The sequence below is a fragment of the Varanus komodoensis genome, unplaced genomic scaffold (assembly GCF_004798865.1).
Source record: "Varanus komodoensis strain SLA01 unplaced genomic scaffold, ASM479886v1 scaffold19, whole genome shotgun sequence".
Taxonomy (NCBI): domain Eukaryota; kingdom Metazoa; phylum Chordata; class Lepidosauria; order Squamata; family Varanidae; genus Varanus; species Varanus komodoensis.
In genome coordinates, this window is record NW_025335550.1 from 11,885,286 (window position 1) to 11,904,408 (window position 19,123).

General features: G+C 67.3%; 1 protein-coding gene across 1 annotated transcript; it reads left to right on the forward strand.

Moving 5' to 3' along the window:
* The first annotated feature begins 889 nt into the window (after positions 1-889).
* On the forward strand, positions 890-17,667 carry CPNE7 (copine 7). The gene is made up of 15 exons (XM_044427831.1): positions 890-1,063; positions 7,872-8,054; positions 8,657-8,731; positions 8,838-8,912; positions 9,439-9,522; positions 10,351-10,440; positions 10,791-10,889; positions 11,408-11,494; positions 11,777-11,836; positions 13,364-13,497; positions 14,022-14,076; positions 14,691-14,742; positions 14,957-15,090; positions 15,749-15,985; positions 17,530-17,667. Exons 1-15 carry the CDS (start codon positions 890-892, stop codon positions 17,665-17,667), a joined length of 1,677 nt encoding a protein of 558 aa, XP_044283766.1.
* Positions 17,668-19,123: the final 1,456 nt, after the last annotated feature.

Sequence of the window (19,123 nt, forward strand, 5' to 3'; positions counted from 1 at the left end):
CCGCATTTGCTTTCTGTGCAATGGGCATTTTGTGTCTCAAGAGCAGCCATTTTGCAAATGCAAACCCTGAAGGGCAGCTACCCTGTGCCAGCTCCCAGCACGAGGGGCTGCGTCCTCCCCCCCCCCCGCCGGACGCGCCTGCGAGATGGGCTGGTACCTTGGTGGGCTCAGCCCAAAGGCACGTGGGCATCTGCCAGCTCCTGGCATTCTGCGCTGCGCGTGGCCCGTCCGCTGAGCCTGTGTTCTCTCCTCTGCCCTGCAGCCAGCCGCCTTCCTGAGAGACGCAGCCGCCTTCTGTGGCAGGGCTTCCCGCTGGCCTTGCCGAGGACGCCTGAGCACGGGGCTGCCCTTTCCGCCCCGGGAAGAGACCGGCCGTGGCACACTTCCCCAGCGGTGGAGCTGCCGGTGAAATCGGTGCCCGGTGCCCCGAAATCCTGCCGGACGGCTTCTGCGCTGGTCGGCTCTCTCTCTCCATCTTCTGTGCAGACAGACAAGGCCAGAAGAAAGCTGCCACCTTCTCCACCCCCGGATTCCTTCGGAGAGAGCCGGAGCACACTCGCGTCCCGGCGTGATCTGTGCCAGCAGCAAAGGGGGCTGTGCTGGATCAGCATCCGGGAGAGGAAGCAGCGCAAACTGCCGCTCGCTCGGTAGAGGAACCCTTCCTCCGTGGGCTCATTCCCCAGCTGCCCAGCGCAGGGAGAGGCAGCGCCTCCTGCAGGCCGTGGCCCGCACCGAGCGCGTGGCCCAGACCGTGTGGAGCCACGCTGCCGTCCTCCGCCAGGCTCCCGGACCACGCCGCCCCCCCGGCCCGGCTGCGGAGGTGCCCCGGTGCCTGCCCCCCGGCATCGCCGAGCTCCGACCCGAGACCCGCCGGGGCCCCCCGCCAAGGATGAATGAGCTGCTGGACCCCGCTTCCCAGGCCAACCTGGGCGTCGTCTCGGCCACCTGCGTCGCCAAGGTGGAGCTGCGCGTCAGCTGCAAGCACCTGCTGGACCGCGACGCGCTGAACAAGTCCGACCCCTGCGTGGTGGTGCTCATGCAGTCCCAGGGGCAGTGGATGGAGGTGAGCGGCGGCTCGGGGCGTGCGGGGGGCCGGGCTCCCAGAGCGGGGGGCAGCTCCTGTCGGGAGCCGAGGCTGCAGCCAGCGCCCGGGCGCCCCCTCCTCTCCCAGACGCGGCGCCCCTCTTGCGTGGCCCTCCTGACCCTTCCTGGGCTGACCTGAGCGAAGTCTTTGCTGGGGCAGCTCAGGGCCGGCTCTCCGTCCGCCGGCCTTCCAGGCTGTGCTCGGGCAGCTGCCCTGCGGCCACCTGGCTGCGCCTGCCTGCCTGGAGCTGAGTGACCGGCCTGGGGCCGAACAGCAGGGTCCACGCCTCTGGGGGGCCAGGGGCTGGAGGAGCCGTCTGAGCACTGCCTGGGAGACGGATGGAGGGCCGGCTCCAAGCAGCTCCGTCACACGCCCCCCCCCCCGCAGGTACGAGGCCGTGTGCTCGATGGGGTGCTTGGGTCAGTTGCTGGACCTGTTGGGACCCCTCGAAAATGCCAAAGCACCAGCCTCCCCCTTTTCCTGGGAGCCCAAAGGGGGCACCGAGCTGACCAGCTCCCTGCGCCTGTTGCTGGGAGAGGCCCGCGCTCTTCTTGGATGGACAGACAGAGTGAAACTTTCGGAGCTTGTGATCCCAGTTACCTGGCACGCATCCAGGAGGGGAGTGTGGGAATTGGAACTGGGCCACAGAAGAAAACGGAGCAGGCAGATGGGCTCGCTGGTCCCCTCCAGAGTGCCGGGGCAGGGGAGCCGACCCTCTTTCAGCCCGAGGCGCAAGGAGAAGCTCCAGCCATGGGCCTGGCTGAGAGCCAACCCCACAGCCGGCAGGGAAAGCTCCTCCCGCCTTGGGGTGGCCTTGCAGTCTCTCCGAGGGGCGGCCAAGTGGGGCCAGCCGGGAGCCATCTGCCCACGGGGACCCAGGGCGGCGGGCGGCACGAGGGGACGTGGCTCTGGGCGGGTGCATTTCTTTGCATGGAAGCCGCGAGGCGGGGGGGCCGGCTCCTCCATGGGGCAAGCGGGGGAGCGGCTCTGCAGGAGCCGCTTTTGGGGAAGGAGGCGCCCCCCCCCATCACGCAGAACCTCGTCCTGCTCGCTGCGTGTTCGTGGCCGCGGCTGTGTGCCGGGGTTTGTTGGCTTCCGCAGTACGGCTTCCGTGTGGGAGGTTTGTGGAACGGGTTTTGCCCTGCTCGGAGTGCGATCGCTCCGGTCGTGCAGGGGAAGGGCTTCCTCGGCAACCCCAAGGTCCAACTGCTTCGTGCTCATAGCGCTGTGAGGCGCTGCTCGAGCAATTAAAATGACGTCGATTTAAATGCATGTGAAAACTATATTTCTTAAGCAAGACGCACATGATTGTGCTTTATAGAGGGCAGAGTCATGACGGAGCTGTGTGGTGCAGTGGTTACACCCTGGTGCTGGGACTTGAGTGATCCCGGTCCAGGCCGGCACTTGGCCATGAGGTGCCCAGGGAGCCTTTGGGCCCCATCTCAGGCCAGCCCGCCTTCCAGGTTGCTTTGAGGAATCAGTGGAGGGGAAGTGGGCTGCTTCAGCCGCCTTGGGTTTTTTGCACAAAAAAAGACAGGACATAAATATCACTGGCTGGCAAGGGCTGATCTTCAGCCCTTTAATCTGGCCTCCGTTCTCCTGCGTCTCAGGAAGACAAAAGCCTTTTCTGGTCTTGATCCCTGGAATGTGCTCATGAATCTTTTTGTGAGAGTTCCCTGACCTCTTCCTGTGGCATGAAATAACAATGAAAATGACAAAACGAGCCGGAAAGAAAAGAGAGATAGAATTATGGACAGAGAATGGAAACTAGGTGAGCCCCCGTCCGACCGCACGTCTCATCGGGGGCCCCTCCGGTCCCGGCTTAATGAGGAAACCGGGACGGTTCCATTCAAGCCCCGCTGTTCGCGCCAGTTGAAAAGGGAGCCGCGGGCTGGAGGAACCGCCTCTCGACCGAGGCGTGTGCCTCTGCTGCTACTAACGCCACGTCTGCGTGGCCCCGCAGCCGGCCAGGCCAGCGTGTTGCTCCGCCAGCCCCTCATTGGGGCACCGGCTGGAGGCCGCCAGAGGCCCTCGCACCGCCCGCTGCGGGCACCCGCGCTCCCCCGATCAGGGCCGGCACGGGTGGCCCCCGGGGTCTTGCTCCGCCGCTCAGCAGCCCACAGGCCCATGGCCGATTTGGGAGCCAAACCGTCTGCAGGGCCACAAGTAGCTCCGTGGCACTCCTTGCACACCCCACAAGGCGGGGGGGGGCTGATCTCGGGGGGAGAACTCCTGGGGCTGAAGCCCAAGAGAGCCGAGGTTCAGACCCGCGCAGGAACCTACTGCCTGCCCCCGCCCCTGCCCCGGGACTGGCTTGCCCTGCCCTGCCCTGCCCTGCCCTGCTGCTGAGCCCGGGCCAGCTTCCACAGGGCCCTGACGCCCCCCCCCATGGCCCTCACGGCTCCTGGAGCAGCTGCCCCCTTCCTCGCCCCCTTCCAGGCCTCGTGCCAGCCCCTTCCTGCTGGGAACCCGCTGCCTCTGTGTGTGTGCGCAAAAGCTGCCGGCGCTCCCGCGGCTTCCGTCTTCGGCTGCTTCCCTCCGGCTCCCTTGCCCGCACATGTCTCTTTTGTAACAGCTCCAGGGTTAATTGCCTGTAGCTTCAGATCCTCGTTAGATGCTGGCAGCGAGAACGCTCATCCTCTGCGCGAGTCTCTGAGCAGACGGCGGCAATAAAGGCCAGGCGGGTGGGCTGGAGGCCTCGCGACAACCGGCCCTTTGAACCAGCCGGAGGCCTTTTGTCGGCCGAGCGTGTTGGTCCGGAGCGAACATTCTGGCTCCACGTTCCACGGGACGTGGGCGGGGGGCGGCGCGCGGGCCACAGGACGGCACAGAAGTAGAATCGGTGATTATAAGAGTGTGTCGGACACAGAAGCGAATCGGTCTCCTGGCACGTCCTGTGCCAGCCGCCCCAGCATCCCCTGGCATCCCCTGCGATGCCAGTGCGTTGCTGGCGCACTGCGACGCCGTTCAAAAGGAGGTCCTCCATGGGGGGCGACTGGAGGCGGTGGGGAGCCCCTGCCCGCTCTTCCGCGGCCAGGGTGCAGTAGCCGCACCCCTTCCGGCACGGCTTGTGCGCTGCGGGACGACTTGCGTGATTCTGCTTTACAGCACAACAGTCCGTGCTGCCGCCTCTTTCTGTGCTTGCTTGGCCAGGCCGGGCCGGGCATTGCCCTCCTGGCAAGCCGTCAGAGGAGCAACCAAAAGTGCTTCAGGATCCCTCCTGCAGCTCGGGACTAGCAACCCTCCCCACCCCGCTTGCGCCAGTCCTGCCCAGGCCTCGGCTCACGGTCAGGTTCTGCGAGGCCTCCGGTGCAATTAGCCCGGCAACATGCAGTCGCTCCGGAGGCTGCCAGCTGCCCACGGAAGGCAGGGCGCTGCCCCCTTCCAATAAGGCGGAAGGAAGAGGACGAGTCGGCAGCCCACGCGGTTCAGCGTCGCCAGAAAAAGCGGCAGCCCATCCACCACACGGGGAAGAAAAACAACACGATCTTTCCAAAAGCGAGGGAGCTTGTTTGAAAAATCCCAGCTATCGTAACCAATCAACAAACTTTGGCCCGTCTACCTGGTAATTCCAAGTTACATTTAATTGGCCACAAAATCTTGTACACGCTTTGCTTTGATCTAGCAAGCTCTGCTCGGAACGCTGCTCCTAATTGCCAATCATGTTGTTCAGAAACCGCGGCGAAGCTGAAGCAGAGCGGAACAAAAGCTGGGCTGGAGCAGGGGATTTCGGAGGGGAGGGTCCGGCTGCCCTGAGTGGAGGTCGCCTCGTCCAGACCCACACGTCCCCTGCCTTGGACTGCGGTGGCCCCCGGGCCGGGCCGGGCCATTCCAGGTTCTGGGAAGCGCTGCGCGGCGCTGCCTTCGCGCAGTGGGGCGGTGAGATGGGAGCGTGGCCAGGGAGCGCATTAGCTTGCCCACCGGGGCTGCATCCGCCGGGCTAAGTGGCGTTTTGGCCAGCGCTGCCCCATGCCCTTCAGCTCGCCTGCTGCCTCCAGGAGGGACAGGTCCGGGCCGCTGCCCGCAGGAGCCGGCTCCTTCCTGGCACAGCCGCACGCTTCTTCGCGAGCCGAATTCGTTTTCTGAGGCCGACAGGCAAAGACTCCGCTTGTGCTGAGACGGCGTGGCAAAAATCAATAGCGAAATGGGCGCTTGTCTTTGCGAGGGAGCCAAGCCGTCGTGGCCGCGGCAGCCGCCGTGGAAAATCGCTTTGGCTCGTCTCCCAAAGGGCCGCTCGGCCCTGACGTTGATCAAACCACTGTCTCGTGCCTCCTTGTTATTGAAAAATCACTGTGAGGCCGAGGAGAGCGACTTCCCCCGAGATCACCCAAGAGATGCTTGGGCTTCGGCGCCCGGGCCAGGCCCCTGTCGCCTCCTGGGCTTCCACGGCCCTCCCAGGGTGTCTGCCAGGGCTCCCCAAAAGGAGGGGAGGAGCCCTTCCCCTCCCTCTTCCCTGTTACCCAGGGAAGGAGAAACACGTCGCAGGACGCTCCACTGGTCCTTGTTCCTCTGCAGGCGAGCCGCCCATGGCGGGGTCTTCCAAAGATCTATTTCTTTTAGGGGGCAGGGGCCCCACATCGCAGAGGGCAGTCCTCTGCACGAACCGCCTCTGCCGCAGGGCGCAAGGAGGAGGCCCCCTCAGGGGGAGCCGTGGGGCCTCGGGCTTGTCCACCACCCTCGGCAGGCGCATGCGAGCCCCCGGCCCTCCTCTCTGTGGAGAGACAAGAGCCATCTCCTGCAGGTGAAAAGAAGCACGTCAGGCCGCATCCCCCCTTCCTGGCAGTGCTGCTCCAGCCCCCTTGCGGGGAGGAACAGGAGGGGCGGTCCCAAGCCGGAGCGGCACTGAGGGCCAGCCCAGCACCGAGTGCGAACAGCAGGCGGGGCCCCTTCCGCTCCAGGGACGGAGCCGGCCGCGGTCCCGCACCTGGGATGGGGCAGGTGCACCAGAGGGCAGGGGTGGCCCTCGCCGGGCTCAGCGGCCCCGGAGGGAGGCGAGAGGAGGCTGCTGCGGGGGCAGCTGAACTGCTGCAGGGGGATGAGAGCTGGCAGTGATGGCATCTGATTAATAAATCCCCAGTCATTAGGGGAGGACATTTGGTGAGGTTCGTGAGATAAAGGAGCTTTGGGGAAATTGATTGCCACGGAGGGAGCGAGTCCCACTGGCTGCCTCCTTGGGACCCCAGTGAAAGCGGCTTGAGCGGGCAGTGGAAGGCAGGCGGGCCGTCGCCTGGGGGGGTCTCGCTGCCTCCGCAGGGCATGCGGGCCAGGGCTGGGGAGGGGCCCTTCCTTCCCTGCCCAAGGAGAGGGCAGCTGGCCTGGAGAGACACTCGGTGGCCGTCCAGGATGCTGTTGAGAGAAAAGCAGCCTTCTCCTGGCCAGGCCGAGGTGCGTCCGGGGGGGGGGGGGCAGTGCCGCCCTCCGGCCGCTCAGTTCCATCCGGTGCAGCTCTCGAGGGGGGGAGCACTGGCCATGCCCAGCTCCAGGGGGCCTCCAGGTGCTAATGAGTCCATCCGTCTGTGTAGCTGCTCCTCTTTCTCTCCTTAATGGCGCTTCCGCAGCTTGGAGGGAATGGTGGGAAGAGACGGGAGGGTTGCAAATGGGAAATCGATCCCAGAGGAAGGCGCTGGCAGCGTGGCTGCGGCTGGGCCGGGTGGGAAGCCGGTTGGGAAGCTCGGCAGCCCCGCTCCGAGGAGTCCTCAGCAGCGGGAGGAAGGCGCTCTGCGCCTGCTCCGTTGCCAGAGGGTCGGCCGCTGCCAGTTCGTCTGCAGCAGCAAACCAGCGAGGAAGGCCGTGCCCCCTGCACAGAGGGGGCTGTTCTGAAGCTGGCCCGGAGGAAGGGCTGGCGGCCACGGCGGCCGGCTCTGCTACGGGTGGCGAGCCAGGCTGGGCGGTCCCGGGCGGCTCCTGTCCCGGCAGCGGTGCGGAAGGGGCCGGAGCGGAGGGCCCGCGGTCTGCACAAGACCCGAGAGGGGCGGAGGGCTTGGCCCGGCCCGGTGAGCGAGGGGCAGAGGCCGGAGGGTGCCTTGGCACCTGCCCGCCGCCGAGTGCTCCCAGAGGCGCTCCGGCAGGCCCCCTCCCCGAACCTGGCACCTCGACAAGAAGCCTCCCATGGGAACGGACGGAGGAGTGTGTGGGGAGCGGCTCATTAGCGTCTCAGCTGCACGCACCGCATGCAGGGCGGAAGGAGGCGGAATCCTGCCCTGCTTCCAGCGGAGCGTCAGGCAGCCGGATTGGCGGCCCGTCTCTTCGGAGGGAGCCGGGAGAGGCGCTGTGCGGCTGCAGCCAGAGAGAAAGGGCAGGCAGCGCGCCTTCCCCCACCGCGAAGCATTCAGCTCTGCCCCTCCCTCCACCGGCATCGCTTGACTCTTAATCCAAAGGAGCCCCGTCCGTCGGGCCTCTGGGAACGGCCCGGGGCTCACGGGCCTCTCGTCCTCGTGTCTGTTTAACATTACTCACAAAGAGCACAGCCTGTGTGTGCTTTGTGTGTTTTCCGCTCACTCACGGAGAAGAAGGGCCGCAGGGCTGCCCCAGGACAGGAGTGGCCCGTCTGTGCTGTGCTGTGCTGGGCCGTGTGCCCTCAGCAGCCCCGGGGCAGAACCGCCAAGAGGCGCAACGCTGCCCCCGTGAGCGGGCCACAGAGGCTGCCCGCTTCACGGGTGGGAACGGGGAGGGAGCCACCCTCTGTGGCCACCAGAACCAGCCCGTGGGCCAGGGCAGCAGTGGGGCCGGGGCCGGGCCCCCCGGCCTGTCCGTGGCCCTTGCCCCCACGCCCTCCCTGCGCACCCAGGTGGACCGCTCCGAGGTGATCCGGAGCAACCTGAACCCGGTCTTCGCCAAGGTCTTCATGGTGGACTACTACTTCGAGGAGGTGCAGAAGCTGCGCTTCGAGGTCTACGACATCCACGGCCACAGCAGCATCGGGACCCACGACGACGACTTCCTGGGGGGCATGGAATGCACCGTGGGCCAGGTAGGGGGCAGGTGCGGGGGGCGAGCGGCGCGCAGCGCTCTCCTTCCCGGTCCTTTGGCCCCGCGGCGTGACTTTCCGGCGGAGGGGAGATGTTTCTTTGCTTGTTTGCTTCTTGGTTTGTTTCCGACGTGCCGATGCTGCTCTTTCTTGCCGAGTTAAGGGCAGCGCACCAAAGGCTCCTTGGCAAAACTTGGAATGGCAACCAGGAGGGGAACGTGTCCCGGTCCAGGGCCCCGAGCCAGGCTTCCCACACCCAGGGCTGCCGAGCGAGGGCCCGCTCCGGAGGTGCTTCTGGGCGCACCGTGCACGCTCCCCCCTGCACTCGCGCCAGCGCCCTGGGGCCCGGCACTGCCAGCGCTCCCGACGTGTCCCAGCCCAGCATTCTCCGGGCGTGTGCCGTCTGCCTTTAAATGGAGCAAAACGGAGTGGGGCGTTCACACTGGAACGACCGCGGGTGCCAAGTGGAGCCTGCTCCTGGCGCCTCCGCCTCTGGCTGCTCTGGGGGCCGTTCGGGGGCCCAGGGTGTGGCCCCGAGGCTTTGGCCCCGGCTCGGCCCCGCCGCTCGCACGCGGCTCAGGCTGACGGTTGCGCCTGCCTTGCAGATCGTGGCCCAGAAGCGCATGAGCAAGCCGCTCGTCCTGAAGTACGGGAAGTTTGCCGGCAAGTCCACCATCACGGTGAGTGTGCCACGAGCCAGCCCCGCCCCCCCGGTTGGGTTGGGGGCCCCTCCTGGCCTCGGGGCCACCGGACACGTCCCGCACTCACGCCCTGCTCCGCTGACAGGTGACCTCTGAAGAGATTTCCGGGGACAACGGCTTTGTGGAGCTCTTCTTCCGGGCGAAGAAACTGGACGACAAGGTAGCTGGGGCCGTGTGGGGCCGCCGTGCGCCCTGCTGTGGCGTCCAGATGACTCGGCCACGTGGGGCAGGGAAGGCGGGCGACGGCGGGCGCGGGGGGCGGTTTGGGCAGACGTGGCCACCCTGGTGTCCCCTGAGGCAGCTGGGAATTCTGCTCCCGTGTGCCGGGACGCCCGGGCCTGTGGTGGCCGCCCCGGTCTGCTTGCATGAGGGCCTGCCAGTGCCCCGGCCAGCGGCCCGGCTGCTTCCTGGAGCTGGGCTGCTGCAGAGGGGGGTCCCAGGCAGGCCCATGCTGGCAGCACGGGGTCCTGGGTCCAGGGAGGGTGGCGGGGGGGCATGCCTGACATCCGCTCAGCTCCTCACTCAACAGCTGGGTGGGTGACTGGGCTCAGGTCCCCCCTCCATGCACCCCCCCCATCTTCCCAAGGACCCTGCACGATCGCCACTGGAGGACCCAGGGCAGGCCAGGGCAGGGCTGGGTTCACACGCTGCAACCGGGTAACGGCTCCCGCCTGGCTTCTCCCCAGGACCTCTTCAGCAAATCTGACCCCTTCCTGGAGATCTACCGGATCAACGATGACGGCAGTGAGCAGCTGGTGCATCGCACCGAGGTAAGAGTTTCCAGCCGGAGAAGGACGGACTCCCCCGTGCTGCTGACGCAGCTGGGCCCCCAGTGCTGCAGTTCCTCCGAAACCGGAGGGGAATCTGCGTGCAGGAGAACCGTGCAGCTCCCGCGGCATGAGAGGGGCCAGTGGTGGCGAGCCCGTGGCACGTGTGCCGCAGTGGCACGCAGGGCCCTCTCCGTCGGCACGCCAGCCGAGCCGCCCCAGCATCGCCCCAGCAGCCGAGCATCGGGTAACAGCGCACATGGGGGCCATGCGCATGCTCGGAAAGGAGTTGTGGTGCCAGGCGATGACGTCACGAGCCCCGACTCATCCGAGCTTTTGCATGGCCGGTCAGCGCGCTGCCAAGGGTGCATATATATTTGCTTGCACTGGCTGTGAGGGTTTTTTCTAAACTATAACCTCAGTTTTCAGGTTTTATTGCAGTGTTGGCCCTTTGCGATAAATAGGTGGGTTTTGGGTTGCAGTTTGGGCACTTGGTCTCCAAAAGGTTCGCCATCACTGGGTTAGGGTTAGAAAAACGAGGTGTCTCCATCCCAGAATACACAGACCAGCCAAGACCCAGAGGGCGAATGCTGTTGAAGGAAATGGCCCTGGTCCGTTTTCCAGCACCGCAAGCATTGCCTTGTCCCAACGGGCCCCGGCAGGGAGGCGGAGATGAGCCGCAGAAGGGGCCGGCCCGGCTTGGGCTCGTGCCTGGGCTCTGGGGGTCTCCGGAGGGACCTGGCCCGGCGCGTGGTGCCAGCCCTGCCGGCGGCAAGGAGTGCCCTGTGCCCCGCAGGGGAGTCAGGGCCGCTTTCCGCCTTGTGCTTCCAGTTCGTCAAGAACAACCTGAGCCCCATATGGGAGCCGTTCAAAGTCTCCCTGAACTCGCTGTGCAGCTGCGAGGAGAAGCGGAAGCTGCGGGTGAGTCAGGCCTGGGGAAGCTCGTGTGCCTTGCCCTGGAGTTGCTGGGCTGCAGCCCCTCGGTAGGACCCCGCCTGCCCTGCGCAGGGCCCTGATTCGGCCCCCATGGGCCTCTCCAGGAGGGCTGGGAGACCCCCTGCCCACATTGGGGAAGGCCGATTCCAGGGCAGCTGGCTGGAATGCTTCCTGGCTGGAAGCTGGAGGAAGGGCCGTGGCTGCCGGTCCGTGCCTGCAGTATGGGGCTGGCCGGGGCCGGGGCTGCCTCGGGGCTTCTGGCTACGGGCCACGCCAGCGCTGCTGAACGGGTCGAGCAGCTGCCGAGGTGCCTAGCGGTGTCTTCTCGGGTGCAGTGCGTCGTGTTTGACTACGATTCCCGGGGCAAGCATGACTTCATCGGAGAATTTTACACGACCTTCGAGGAGATGCAGAAAGCCACGGGGGGAAACAAGGTGGGTGTGCAGGGAGGCCCACGACGCCCCGGAGCTGGTCGCTTCAGTTCCGCAACTTTCCCAGAGGAAAACCCGGCATTGCCCAGACCTGCCAACGGCTACCGGTCACACCGGCTGCAGAACTCGCTCGAGTGCCGGGAGTGCCGGGTTGGGGAGCAAAGCCAGAGGCCCCCGCTGCCCTTTCGTCCGCCGGGGCCACGGTTCGGCTGCCGCGGGACCCGGAGGCTGGGCTAGAGCGAGCCTGGGGCGGATCCAGGTGCTCTTCCGGCAAGCCCTCACCTGTGGGTGCCGCGGTGCAGCCGCTCCCGGCAGGCTTAGAGCTGGGGCTGGCCAGGCACAGGGAGGTTTTGGGGGGCTCCGGGTGCCGCCCCCGACTTCGGCCCCACGCTGCCTCACGCCCAGGCCAGGCCTGCTCCGGCCACGCTTGGGTTTGGGCCGGCCTGGGGGGAGCCAGCCCTCCCCGCCAGGCCTGGTCGGCATTCCTGAGCACACCTCCCGCTCCCCCCCCGCAAAACCAGATTCAGTGGGACTGCATGAACCCCAAGTACAAGCTGAAGAAGCGGAACTACAAGAACTCTGGCGTGGTCATTCTGCTGGACCTGAAGGTACGCCGGGCGGCTCCCCTGTCTTCTGGAGTTCCAGCCGGCCCTCACTGCGCTCCGGGGAGGGCAGAGACCTCGGGGTGGAGACGGGGCAGCGGAAAGGCGGTATCTGCAGCCCGCAGCACCTTCCGGCCCCTCAGGGTCGGGCACCGGACCCTTCCCCAAAGCCTGCCCCTCCCTGCAAGTCACTCGCCTCCAGGCAGGGCCAGCACCTTTTGGCATTGCCTCCCCCCCGCCCCCCCCCCCCCCCCCCCCGGCATTGCCTGACCTGCCGCTTCTCTGAAGATCCACAGGGTCTACTCGTTCCTGGATTACATCATGGGCGGCTGCCAGATTCACTTCACGGTGAGCAGCGGGCGCCTTCCCCGCCAGCCCCGAGTGGCATGTTCTGATGGCCCCCACAGAGTGCGTGCAGAGAGTGGGAAGTGGGGGGGGGGGCTCTGGCCTGTGCTGACCCGCCTGGCCGGTCCCGGGATTTCAGGACAGGCCTCCTCTGGGGGTGTCTAGTGCAGTCCAGGTGTCTCCCACCTAGGATGATGCGGTGAGCGAAGGCCCCCCAAGCTGCCCCCTCCCCCCCCGCTCCAGGGGCGGCTTCCATGATGGGGTCCGCTCACCTCCCAGGGCCCCCCCTCCTGCCTCCCCCTCTCCCGGCATGGCTGTCTTCTCCAAGTCCCGCCTTTCCAGGGGTGCCCAAGTTCGGCAGCCGCAGACGGGCCGGTCTCGCTTCTGGGGCAGGATCCGGCACGGTTGGGCCGGGCGCCTCCTGGGGAGGGGTCCCTACGCCGGGGGGGCTCTGCAGCGAGGCTGTTGCGGCTGTGCTGGGGAGAGCCCGGCGGAGCGGCCACGTGGGAATCCGGCCTGGGCTCGGCCAGCGACCTCTGCCTCCGTGACGAGGCTCGGCGTGGGCCCGGGCTGGCGCGTGGGGCCGCTCCCCCCCGGCCCCCCCCGGCCTTGCTGCCAGATTGTGCTGTGCAGCTTTGCCCAGATTTCTTCCTGGAAAACAACCGGCACCCATATTGCCTCTGAAAGAGCATCTCCATCCCGGAGTGAGTCAAATCCCAGAACATTCGAGGAACAGATTGCTGGCTGCGGCTTCCTCGCTCACAGGGCTGCCAGCTGGGCACCATCCCAGGAGCAAGGAGCCCCTCCGGGGGGAGGCGTCGCAGGCTCCGTGGAGAGGCAGCGCAGGGGCCACGGAGGCAGCGAGCGGCACGAAGCTGTGCTCACGCCTGTCCTAGGGGCGAGCGAGCCGGGAACGGGGCTGCCGCCCCAGATCCTGGGCAGGGCTGGCGCTGAGGGTTGGTGTGCGCGGTCCCGGCCGAGGGCCCCGTACCTGCAGGGGCCCCCCCGCCAAGCGCCCCCCGCTGCCTCCTGCTTGTTCCCCACCCTGGCCCGGCCCAGGCACCGGTGTCGTGAGGAGGAGCCGGAAGGAGACGCCGTGGCCCCCAGCCCCGGGTCCCATGCTCCGCAAGCCAGAAAACGGAACCGTGGGAGGAGGAGCGGAAGCAGTGGGTGCTGAGGCTGCGGCTCGCAGGGAAGGGGGCCCCTGGGCATCCTGCCGAGGCCTGCGCTGAAAGCCAAGGTCCAGATGCATTCGGACGGGGTGGGCAAGGAGGACGGAGGGGACCAGTGTCCAGGACCTGCTCAGCCTGGCCCCTCTTCGCACCCCAAGCGCTTGCTTGGCTGAATGCCAAGCATTCCAAGGACGCTCCTGCAAGGAGGAGCCAGAATTTCCTCGGAGAAGGAAAGGGGCTTTGCGAGCACCCCCGGCACCTCCCTCTCCGGCCTTGTCCGGCGAGAGAAGCCTCGGCGGGAGGCTCGGTCTGGCCCGGGGCCGCGGCTCTCCTGAGGCCCCCCTTTCCGTCTTCCCAGGTGGCGATCGACTTCACCGCCTCCAACGGGGACCCCCGGAACAGCTGCTCCCTCCACTACATCAACCCATACCAGCCCAACGAGTACCTGAAGGCACTCATGACAGTGGGGGAGATCTGCCAGGACTACGACAGGTGTGTGGGCGAGGGTCCGGGCACCGCCGGCCCCTGGAGCGGCCGCTCTCTCCTCCTCGGCCTCCAGCCCTGCGAGGGGCCGACTCTGGGAGGCCGGGCGGGAAGGGTCGGGCTTGGAGACGCCCAGCGCCGAGCCTGGGGAGCGCCGGCTGGGGGCTGCTGGGAGCCAAGGGCCGGATTCCCGTTGGAAGAGGCTGGTGGGGGGAGCACATTCCTGTGTAAGGGGGGGCAAGTGCTAACTGATCAAGGACACCCCCAAATACCAGGCATGTCTGAGTTTTCATCCTTTGTGGACAGTCATGGCGTAAGCTTCGAGAGGGCCGTTTGGTCCATTTTGAAGAGGGGAAGAGGGACCCAAAGTGGGGGACCCCGAATGGTTTTGGGTGGGGAGAAGGGTGGGGCCATGTGGGGGGCCTGGCCCCCGGGGGGGTGCCGTAGCCCCTTTGCTGGGAACCCCCTCCTGGCCAGCCGGGGACACCGGCAATCGATGCCCGACACCTCGCATCCTTCCTGCCTCCCCACAGTGACAAGAAATTCTCCGCCTTGGGCTTTGGAGCCAGGATCCCACCCAACTACGAGGTACGTGGAGGCTTGGGATGAGCTCCCGGGTGGATCCTTCCCTGCACAAGCCCCGCCTGAGTGCCCTGTTTGGAAAGCATCCGCCTGAGGGAGGGAGGTCCGTGGCGGCTGGGTGGCCGGCCCCCGAGCGCCCCTCGCCTCAGCGGCAGCGAGCGTGGCGGGAGCACCGAGGAAGGCTCAGCCGGGCGGGAGCTGCTGCCCGGGGGGGCCGGGGCCCTCGGCCGCTCTGGCTGCGGGAGGCCGACGATGGGGCCGGACTCCGAGGGTCGCCCCCAGCCTGCTGCCCCCCAGCCTCAGCTTGTGCCGCAGCAGCCTCTTGTCTGTCCTCCCCACCCCACGGGGACACGGGCTCAGTCGGGGGGGCACCTTGACCGCTCCCCACACTCCAGAACAGCCCAGGGGGCCTGGCTGTGCACTTGTTGCTTTCCCGAGGGGAACCTTCCCCCCCCCTTCCAGCCAAGACCCCCTGGGGACCCCACTGAATCACCAGGGGGCCCATGGTGCCACTGGCCGTGCTGGGCAGGGGCAGGCGGCACGGCCCGCCAAGGCGCTCGGCTGCGGCCCTCCGGCCGCATCGGACCCTTCACACCTGCCCGTGTTCCTCTTCCATGCAGGTTTCCCACGACTTTGCCATTAACTTCAACCCAGAGGATGACGAGTGTGAAGGTAACGGCCCCGTCGACGTGCTTTGGGTTCCTCTTTGCGTGTTACAGGCTGGAAAGGGGGTGACTTTTCCTTCTGGGGCACCGTCTTTATGAGCCCCCCAAAGAATTCCCGACAGGTGGCCACCCGTCAGAATCAGCCCCCTGGCGCCCCTCGGTTGCCCAGCTGCTGGGGGAGGCGGCATGGCCTGGGCACCCACACCCTCCCCTCCCCACAGGCATCCAGGGCGTGGTGGAGTCCTACCAGAACTGCCTGCCCAAGATCCAGCTCTACGGGCCGACCAACGTGGCCCCCATCATCACCAAGGTGGCCCGGGTCGCCGCGGAGGAGGAGAAGAGCAAGGAGGCCTCGGTGCGTGAGCGAGGGCGGGAGCGAGCGGCTCGGCTCGCCTCTCGACGCGCCCCCTGCGCCTGCGCCCCCGGCCCAGCGGGTCTCGCAGAAGGTCCTGCCTGCGGGCTGCCCGCCTCGCCTCGCCTCGCCTCCCCCCCAGGCTGCCGGCGAGCTGCTGCGGGGACTCTCAGGCACGCGAGAAAGTGCCTTAATGAGCTCCTCCATTATTCAGGCCCGCCAAGTACTCGGGGAGCGAGGGACAGGCCCGCCGCCCTTCCTCTGGGATCGCTCCCGCCCGCGCTCTGCTCGCGAGCGGGTGAGCACTTTGCTGCCAAGCCAGCCCGCGAATGACGGGGCCGAGGCAGCCGTGCTGGCCTGAGCGGAGGGCGAGCAGGAGCCACCCCAGGAGCCGCTCCTCCTGGCCGAGTGGGAGTCGAGCGTGAGGCAGGGTGAGGGGCAGCACCCCGAGGGGCCTTGGGAGCCCGCCCGCCCAGGGACCTCGCTGGTGCCCCCGTTGCTCTGTCTGAGGCTCGTGGCGAGCGTGGGGTTCGCAGCTCGGGCCGACCGGCTCCCGCCCTGCTACAGGCCACCCTCCCCAGCCAGAGCCCGCCAGGGGCCGGGGCCGGGGGCATGCTCCTCGCCCCGACTGACCCCGCTGCTCACCAGCTTCCTTCCACAGCAATACTTCATCCTGCTGATCCTGACGGATGGGGTGGTGACCGACATGGCGGACACGCGGGAGGCAATTGTCCGGGCCTCGTACTTGCCCATGTCCATCATCATCGTCGGTGTGGGCAACGCCGACTTCACCGACATGCAGGTCTTGGACGGGGATGACGGCGTCCTGCGCTCCCCCAAGGGCGAGCCCGTCCTGCGGGACATCGTGCAGTTTGTCCCCTTCCGGGAGTTCAAGAATGTGAGTGGCCCCAGCGCTGATGCACGCCCCTCTGCCTCAGTTTCCCATGCCGTGAAGCAGGAGGACTGAGCCTTGGGCGCACGGGCTGAATGTGGCTCCCCCAGAGGGCCTTGCCCCCTCCCCAGCCGGCCCCACGCCTCTTCCCGCCCCTGGCTACTTGCGGGCGTCCTGCTCTGGGGAGTCTCTCCCCCATTTGGAAGTCCGAAACGCCTCCCTTGAGGAGGGCCTCCTGGTGGGAGACGCCCACAATGAAAAGCTCTCCCCCCCGGAAAGCAGCCGTGAGGGATTCTGGCCTCAGACTGGAAGCACTTTGCTGGCAGGGACTCCTGGAGGGGGCGGGGCTTGCTGGTGGCACTCGAGACTGGCGGGACCTTGTGCGGAGAGGCAGCAGCCCCCCGCTGAGCTGTGGGGGAACCGGCATCCTCTGGCTCTGGGGCTGAGGACCGGGAGGACTCCCCAGCACGGGGACCACCCGGTGGTCCTGCTGCAAAGGGGCCCGGAGGCCTCTGCAGGGCCCGGGGGGCGTGCTGGAGCGGACCTGGCCCCCCAGCCGGCCCAGAGGGCTGCGTGGAGGTCCCGGGCGCGCCTGCCAGGCGCTTCTCCCGCCCTCGTCTGCGTCGCGCATGCCAGAGAGGAAAATCCACGGCTGGGTATTTCTGGCAGCCAGAGACACAAGATGCTCGGCCACCGCGAAGGCTTAATTGGGTTTGATTGTCAGTAATTTTGGCCTCAGGAGACAAGCTGTCTGTTGCTGAGCCTGAAAGCCGTGAAGCAGTGGGATTAACCCCCCAGGCCCTGGCAGCCGGTATGGAGAAGAGACGGGCGATTACTGCAGAGCGCTGGACGGTCCCAGGCCGGGGGGGTGGGTCTCGCCCTTGCTCGAGACGCCCCCCCACCCGGGCAGCGTTCTCGGGGCCGGCCAGCGGCAGAGGCAGCTGCAGCTGCAGCGTGGTGGTGGTTCTCTGCCTGGCCGGCCCCGCAGGCCCTCGCGGTTTGCAGTCAGGATACGCCCAGGGGCCGCGGAGACGGTGGTCCAGCGGCGCCTTTTGTGGCGCAGAGTTGTGGGACCTGAGCCGCCCCCCGGCCTGAGAGCGCTTCCCCAGGCGGGGCATCTCCTTCCCTCGGCTGTGCCAGGGAGGCGCTCAGCAGCCGCTGTCGCATGCGCTCCGTCCGTCCTCGCTCTGTGTCCGCGCCCAGCCTCTTGCTCCGAGCCGTTTGGCAAGGGCTCTGCTCTGCCGCAGGGGCAGAGGGCGGACCAGGAGCCGGTGGGCCACCGGCAAGGCAAGGGGGGGGGGGCCTTCTGCGCAGCCACGAAGCCCCTGGGAAGGCGCAGGACAGCAGGGCGCGTCTCCGTCGGGGTGGCGTCCTCCATGTGCCGCGTCCCAGGGAGGCGCCGAGTGGCCGAGTGGCCGTGGCGATGCCTCGAAGCCCAGGGACGTCCTGCGTCCCGGCCCCAGTGGCGAGAGGGCAGCCCCCACCCCGCAGGGGCGCCCTCCCCAGGGGAGCCCAGCTCACTCCTCGCCCGCTCTCTGTGCTTCTTCCAGGCCTCCCCGACCGCCCTGGCCAAGTGCGTCCTGGCTGAGGTGCCCAAGCAGGTGGTGGAGTACTACAGCTACAAGGCCTTGCCACCCCGCTGCACCAAAGGGACCGCCCCCAACTCCACCCTGAGCTCTCCTCAGTAACACGGCCCCCCCGGGCTCCAGCCACCTTTTCTGTCCGTCCGTCCGTCTGTCTTTCCTTCATTTGCCAGCAGACTCCCCAGGGAATAAAAGGGACAGGGAGCGCCCCGAGGGTGCCTAGGGATGCAGGACGGGCCGGATGCTTCCTCCCACAGCGATCTACCACCAGCGCTGCGCAGGATCGGCTTGGCCGGCGCTCCTGGCCAGGCCTCAGCGCAGCGCTGCAGCACCGTCCCCATGTGCCTCCCCAGCCATAAGAAGATTGAAGTGACGGGCAGCCCCCAGATGTGAGTCAGTCCAGGGTTCGCCCAAGCCTGGTTCTCCCTAGAGCAGGGGTCTCAAACTCAACTTACCTGGGGGCCGCTGGAAGTAGAGTCTGGGTGAGGCTGGGCCGCATCAAGGATTCACCGCGGTGGTGGTGGGTCGCTCATCCTGCGTCGCTCCCGGGGGCCGCTGGCACTTTGATGGCCGCAGGACCCCTCCCCCGTGCCCCGCCCGTCCCGGCCATTGGCCCGTGGGCCGCGAGTTTGAGACCCCTGCCCTAGAGGAATGTGGGGCTGCCCCGGAAGGCCACCTGCCTCCTGCAAGAGGTGCCGTCACTTGGACAGTCAGGAACCCCCCAACAGAGAAGCCAGCGGGGCTCTGGCGGCCAAACGGTTTTGAGGAGGAGGCAGGCCAGGAAGGACATGGAGCGCTTGGCTGGGGAAAGCGAGCTTGTCCCACACGTCACCCCCACCCCCACCCCAAGGGACTCCGGTGACCTGACCCGTTTGTTCCGGTGTGAGCCCCGCATCCAGGGTGAAAGAGCCTCACCCAGCCGAAACTGCGCTAAGAAACCCCCCACTCCTCTTCCTTGCAGAGGCCCCGTGAAAGGCGAGGGGGGCACGGGAGGGGGTCCTGTGGAGGTAGCCCCATCGGGCTGGGATGCTCCCCTCCTGGGGGCCCCGTCCCCATCCCATGGGGGTGCCTGGGGCCTTTCCGGGGCGCTTTTTGCCGGGATGGGGCCAAGGGGAGGGAGGGGCTGAGGCAGCCGCAGCACCCCTTGCCCAAGTCCCCGGACAACGGGTCACGTGCCCTGGTCCTCGTGGCCCCCGTGGCCTCCGTGAGTGGCAGGTGGGCCTCTCGCTTCCGCCGGGAGGGACTGCCGGGGCACAGCCCGCCCTCCACGGTCCACGGGCACGGCCACCACAGGCGGTCCCGGGGCCCGCTGCCTGGCAGCCACCCTGCGCCCACTCCACGGCCCCCGCCTGCGCATGCCTCGAGCTGGGCTCCTGTGGAGGCCCGGCAGCCAGCCCCGCCTGCTCCTCCGTGTGGCACGTGGTCGCCTGTGCTGTGAGTCGTCGTCCGCATGACAAATCTGCTGTTTCCCATGTACCGGCGGAGGCAGCCAAATAAAAGGAGATGTGTGTTTTCTCCCGTTCTCTGTAGCTCTTTGAGGGGAACGTGAGCCTCCCCCGCG

Excerpts from the sequence above, each read along its gene's own strand:
- CPNE7 (XM_044427831.1), top strand. The coding sequence starts at position 890 with ATGAATGAGCTGCTGGACCCCGCTTCCCAGGCCAACCTGGGCGTCGTC. Across the intron at positions 8,913-9,438 it reads CGAAGAAACTGGACGACAAG|GACCTCTTCAGCAAATCTGA; the intron begins GTAGCTGGGGCC and ends GCTTCTCCCCAG. Across the intron at positions 13,498-14,021 it reads ATCTGCCAGGACTACGACAG|TGACAAGAAATTCTCCGCCT; the intron begins GTGTGTGGGCGA and ends GCCTCCCCACAG.